Below are 5,837 nucleotides of genomic sequence, written 5' to 3'. Positions count from 1 at the left end.
ACATAATTTTGGTCTTATAGTACAGTAGGAAAATGTAAATGCATTTAACAAAGGCAAATCATCTTGTTAATGGTTTCTGCTCAACTTCGTTAACATATGACAAGGAGAAAGAAGGGAGAGATCTCAAGGGTCTTTGCATAGATAACTATGGAAAGAAAGGGTGACTTGTGGCAGAGGGAGCATGAAGAAAGGAAAATGGCTGTTTCAGGAATGGAGGAGAAGCAGTTGGGTTCTCTGAATGTTCCCCAGGCTGTGAAGGCTCTGCCATCTCATAGCCCATTCTGTACAAAAGCCTGACAACATGATGCTTACAGATTTGTTTTTATTTTGTAGAATTGCATTGGCTATTCAGGTTTTGTCTTTTTTCTGATTTCATTCAAAATGAAGAACTATTTTTCAAGTTCTTTAACTGTAATGTTGATAGGATAGTGGGAATTGCATTGAATCTATAGATCACTTTGGGTATGATAGACTTTTTAACAATGCCGATTCTTTCCAGCCTTAAGCATAATATGTTCTTCCATTTGTTAATGTCTTATGCTATTTCGTTTCTCCAACTTTCATGGTTCTCTATAGAGATCCTTCACATTCTTTGTTAAGTATATTCCAAGGTATTTCATCTTCTCTGAAGTTGCTATGAAGGGTATAGTGTCTTTGTTTGATTATCCACTTGACTTGTGTTGGCATTTGTGGAGGTTAATGATTGTGAACATTGATTTTGTATACCCAAACATTACTTACTGTGTTATTTGAGCACTTCAGGAGCTTGTGGTTTGGTCCCTGGAGTTTTCTAAGTATAAAATTACATCACTGGCAAAGAGCGAAAGTTTGACCTCCTCTTTCCCCATGTGCATACCCTTGACATCCTTCTTTTGCTTGATTGCATTGGCCAGGACTTCAGCACTATGTTGAACAGTCATGGCAATAGTGGGCATCCTTGTCTGCTTCCTGTTCTAAGTGGAAATGTTGCAGTTTTTCTCCATTTAATATGATATGGTTTATCAGTTTGTTATAGATGGCTTCTATTAGTTTAAGAATCTATGCCTATATTCATAAGTGTTCTTATCAGAAAGGGATGCTATATTTTTCATGCTTTTTCTGCATTTATTGAGAGAATCATATGGTCTTTGTTTTTTGCTTTTGTTTTTGTGGTGAACAATGTTTATGGATTTTCATATGTTGAACCACCCTTGTATCCCCAAGATAAAGCCAACCAGCAGAAATGCCTGTGATGGAATGGTGATTAAACTTATGAGTTATAGATTAGATTAGACATGTTACAATAAATGAATAAGCAGAATGCAAAATCATATTAATGAATTATATGTTTATATATTCTATTATAATCATCTCCATATATGTAGGAAGTTATATGAAAATCAGAAAAATAATGAAAATATCTATAAGAAAAATAATAATTTGTTATTATACCAAGATAATATTCCAAGTATTTTTAAATTTAATGCACATTCTAACTTTGTACAATAAAATAAAATATATCCTAAAAAGACATCAGTACATGTGCTTTCTAAATTAATCAATTACAGAAAAAATTTTATCTAAATCTTATTCATTCTCTTGATCTAAGACTAAGTTAATTTTCCATCTAGTTCATGTTTAGGGAATTTTATACTTGGTTTTCTATAATTTCTATATTTTTGTAAACCATCAATAGGTTATTATAAATAATCCTATGTTTTATCTTAAATTCTTACATAAGAAGAATGTGGAAATGTGGATATTTACCTTATATCTTGCAACCTAACTGAATTTTCTATCTTTATTTCTACTTTTACTTTCATCTTTTGTGATCCATTTTTATCTTCAAATTTTGATTATCTTTTAATTTATATTGTTTATGCAATTTAGATGTATTTCTTGATTTAGTTAATTAATTCATCAAAAATTAATTTCAAATAATCACAATCCACTATTTTAAGTCTCCACTTATTATTGTATTTTTAAATTTTTTAATGATTTAAATATGCTGTTATTTGTATGAATTTTGTTCATCTGTAAGATTATCCTTTAATTCCTTTTCTTCCACTCTTACCAGGTATGTGCATCAATTTTGCTGACATTACAAAATGAATAGTAATGTTTTTATCTGAAATTATATTCTAACACTATTGATTACAATTGAAATTATATGATTCTTGAAAATTAATACTCATGATGAAAAATTCTCACTTTAAAAGTATCTCCAAAAGAAATAATTTTTACAATATTTCTATCAATACTATGGTAATATGTACTCAGTTTTTAAAAGTCTTGCATAGAAATTTGTATTCTCTTGATGTTTCATGATATTTAGATTTTACAATTACATTAATTTAAAACCATTATAGCTATAGTCAGTTTTCTCCCTCCATCTCTCCTCCATTCTTCCTTCTCTCTCTCTTCTCTGTCTTATGTTTTCCCACTAAACCATCAATTAGCCATGTATGCATTATTCTTTGGCTAAAAAGCCCATGGAGCCCATATGTTAAATTCTCTTTTTCATTGTGTTTTATGTAAATTATTTTTGTCTCAAAATTATTTGTGACTCAGATTTGACTATTATGTTTTTACACTTCTGTGATTTTCTTTTTTTTTGAGACAGAGTCTCACTTTGTTGTCCTTGGTAGAGTGTGATGGCCTCACAGCTCACAGCAACCACCAACTACTGGCCTCAAACAATTCTCTTTCCTCAGCCTCCTGAGTAGCTGGGACTACAGGCACCCACCACAAGGCCCAGCTATTTTTAAGACAGGGTCTTGCTCTAGCTCAGGCTGGTCTTGAACCCCTGAGCTCAGGCAGTCCACCCTCCTCGGTCTCCCAGACTCCTAGGATTACAGGCATGAGCCACTGCCCCAGGCCTTCACTTTTGTAATTTTCAGTTTAATATGTAGGTCTTTGGACTTTACCTTGTATTGTATTACAGGTTCTTTTGTATTTAGGGGGTTTTCTTAATAGATGATTGCCTATCCTAAAATGTCTCTGTCCCTACTTAAAATTTCCTTGGTCCTTTAAAATAGCAGTGTTTTGACATCCAACTATAATTTTGTACATGCTTTTTTTTTTATTTCTAGAAGTCTAATCCCTATGATCATTACTTAATTTATTCATCTTTCAGACTTCATTTTAATCATTATAATTAGGAGGGTTTCTTTAGGTTCAATGAGTGTGTCTAATCCACTCAATAAAAGCACTCATATTATTCTATTTCATTCTCTCATAACACACTAAATTTTTAATTTTGAATTTTTTTCTGTCATCATTTGGAGACTTTTTGTCTACTCAACAAGAATATAGTCTGTGTTAGAACAACGACTGGGGTCTTTCTGTAGCTCTGAATATAACCTAACACTAGCGAGGCACTCCATCAGTAACAATTAAGTGGACCAATGGAGACAGAAGGAAACATATACTTAGCAATCTGTTTCCATAAGACAGAGTAATAATGCTTTCTAACCATGACTCAACTTTCCTAAACCTACAAAAGAAAATTGAATTTCTTTTGCATTGTATACAAAAACTTTGGCCTTAAGCATCAAATAAGGATCTTATCATGAATAGTCCTACTTCATTCTCTGTTTTATTCTCCCAACGCCAAATTACTTGAAATTATCTGAATGTGTTTTGACGTTTTTAGCTGGTATGCCTTGAATGTGTGTGGGTGTATTTTTTTGATAATATCTGGAAGTGTTAAATTTTTGGTTGGCATGCCTTGAACATGATTTTGTAATGCATGTAGAATAACTTCTCTGGACCTCCTACACCTCACAGCTCTCTTGTCAGCTTGGGTGAGCTCACTTTGCCTACTGAGCATCACCCCAGTGGAGCTTTCACTCCACATCTTCCCCACAGCAATGATCATTCCGTCTTGTTCATACTTCCTGACTCTTGTTTTGCCTCTCCTGTCTCACCCATCACATTGTTGTAATTATTTGTTTCTATGGTTTTCTTTCCTCTCCTTGAGACTAAGTTTTGTCTTTCCATTTTATAATTTTAAAATATTTAATTGACAAATAATAATTGTATATGTTCAAGGTATACAAGATGATGATTTGATACATACTGTATTTAAGCATTATAAGATGGTTATCATGATCATATTAATTAACACATCCATCACCACCCAAACTGTACATTACAACTCTATAACTTGTTTATCTTATAACTGAAAGTTTGTACTTTTTCATCCTTATTCAGAGGGCCTTGTACACACAAGAATAACAGCAAAATATGGCTGAAGGAATGCATGCATCATGGATTTATGTTTGAATGAATAGTGTTAAGGAATTAAAAACACCAAAAAACCTCCACAAAAATGCTTACCTTTAAAAATTTATATTTAAAGGAAATACAGCAGGTGCTAAAAGTTGTATGACTTTGGCCTTAAGCATCAAATAAGGAGTGCTAAACTCCATTCTTGGCCTTGTTACATGTACATATGGGTTCAGTTAAAGAAAACTGTGATTATTCCTTAATATGGTCAAAATACCCAGGAAGTAATTAACTGTGTACAAGATTTTTCTATTTTTTTCTTTCATTTTACTTATGTTTTTTAACTTTGAAAATATATAGAGTTCGTGTGCACTTTAATTATAAAGAGGTGGACATTTCCTTAAGAATATTTTCCATTGTTCTTTTTTCTCTTTCTCTTTTAATATTATAACTCTCTACTGACTTAGTCTCAATATTGTACAATTCAGTATGTACTGAAATACACAATTATTTCTAGATATATTTTCTTTCTATCGGGTTTGAAACAGAGAAAATATCTACTAGTTAAAACTAGGCTACTTTTGTGTTCAATATCTTCTGTTTATAAGAACTCTTCTTGTTCGGGAGTATTTCATATTATGGTGGAATTATAAAAAGTATAAATTTGATGGGTAACTTTTAAGTTAACTGTCCCCTAAATAAATAATTTGACAATCAATACTTTTTCTAAAAACATTTTTTGATAAAATTGTCTTACATATCCTATTCTTTTCAATGATATATAAAATGTTTTGTTTATTAACAAACTCTTCACTAATAAATAGAGAAATTGGCTATTTCAAGAAATGCCCAGAAAATTATTACCTGATCCCAACATTTTATTGTTCTGTGAATATAAAATGACTTACTGAATTCAATGTCACTACTTTTGTGTACATGTTCTACCCCAGAGATTTGACCTCGTCAATAGTTATTTACCAGTATGTTGCTATGAGGTTAATGATTTCTTTACTTATTTTTCTTTCTCTTCTTTTTCTTTTCAACATGCTTCAGTAGTTAACATATTGTGGAGAGAAGAAGGTACTAAACTCAAATATTTTTTTAAGATTGTTGTGATAATCTCAGTTTGATTTTTATTACATTTGTTGACTATCGTTTGTTTAAATAATTGCCTTATTCTTCTTATTTTGAGTCAATAATTATAATTGATTATATTTCAATATTCTTGTGTGAACCTGCTAACATTATAAATGTTAATTACTTCTCATCAGCTTGATTAATTATTGATATATAGCCTGGAAATTTTATTGCAATATATTAAAATGCTTCAAAAGTGTAAGATTTAGGCCAAAGAAATATAAGCAATCATTTAAACACAAACATTATTTACATAATATACTCTGATTAATTTGTAATGAGAATAATTTTATAAGACCATGTCTTACTAAAGGAATAAATAAATTATGTTAAAAAATGAGTTATGCATTTAGAGGACCTGGATTCAAATGTGGTCTCTACCATTATGGAATATAGAGGGAATGACACAACCGTTTTATGCAACAGTCTTCTTATCTCAAAAAGGAATATAGTAGCCAGCACTCATAAAGTTGTTGTCTGTTCCTTAGATA

The 5,837-nt window shown here is 31.2% G+C and overlaps 1 protein-coding gene across 1 annotated transcript in view; it reads left to right on the top strand.

Annotated features, from left to right (window-relative positions):
* Window positions 1–5,837, top strand: part of FSTL5 (follistatin like 5) — a 512,268-nt gene that overhangs the window by 401,942 nt on the left and 104,489 nt on the right. The window contains exon 9 of the mRNA XM_003794706.2: window positions 5,263–5,289. Within this exon, the coding sequence (XP_003794754.1) occupies window positions 5,263–5,289 (27 nt within the window). The remainder of the gene's footprint in view (window positions 1–5,262; window positions 5,290–5,837) is intronic.

The sequence above is a fragment of the Otolemur garnettii genome, unplaced genomic scaffold (genome assembly GCF_000181295.1).
Source record: "Otolemur garnettii isolate 467f Iridium unplaced genomic scaffold, OtoGar3 scaffold00085, whole genome shotgun sequence".
NCBI lineage: Eukaryota > Metazoa > Chordata > Mammalia > Primates > Galagidae > Otolemur > Otolemur garnettii.
This window is presented reverse-complemented; position numbering and strand designations above follow the sequence as displayed.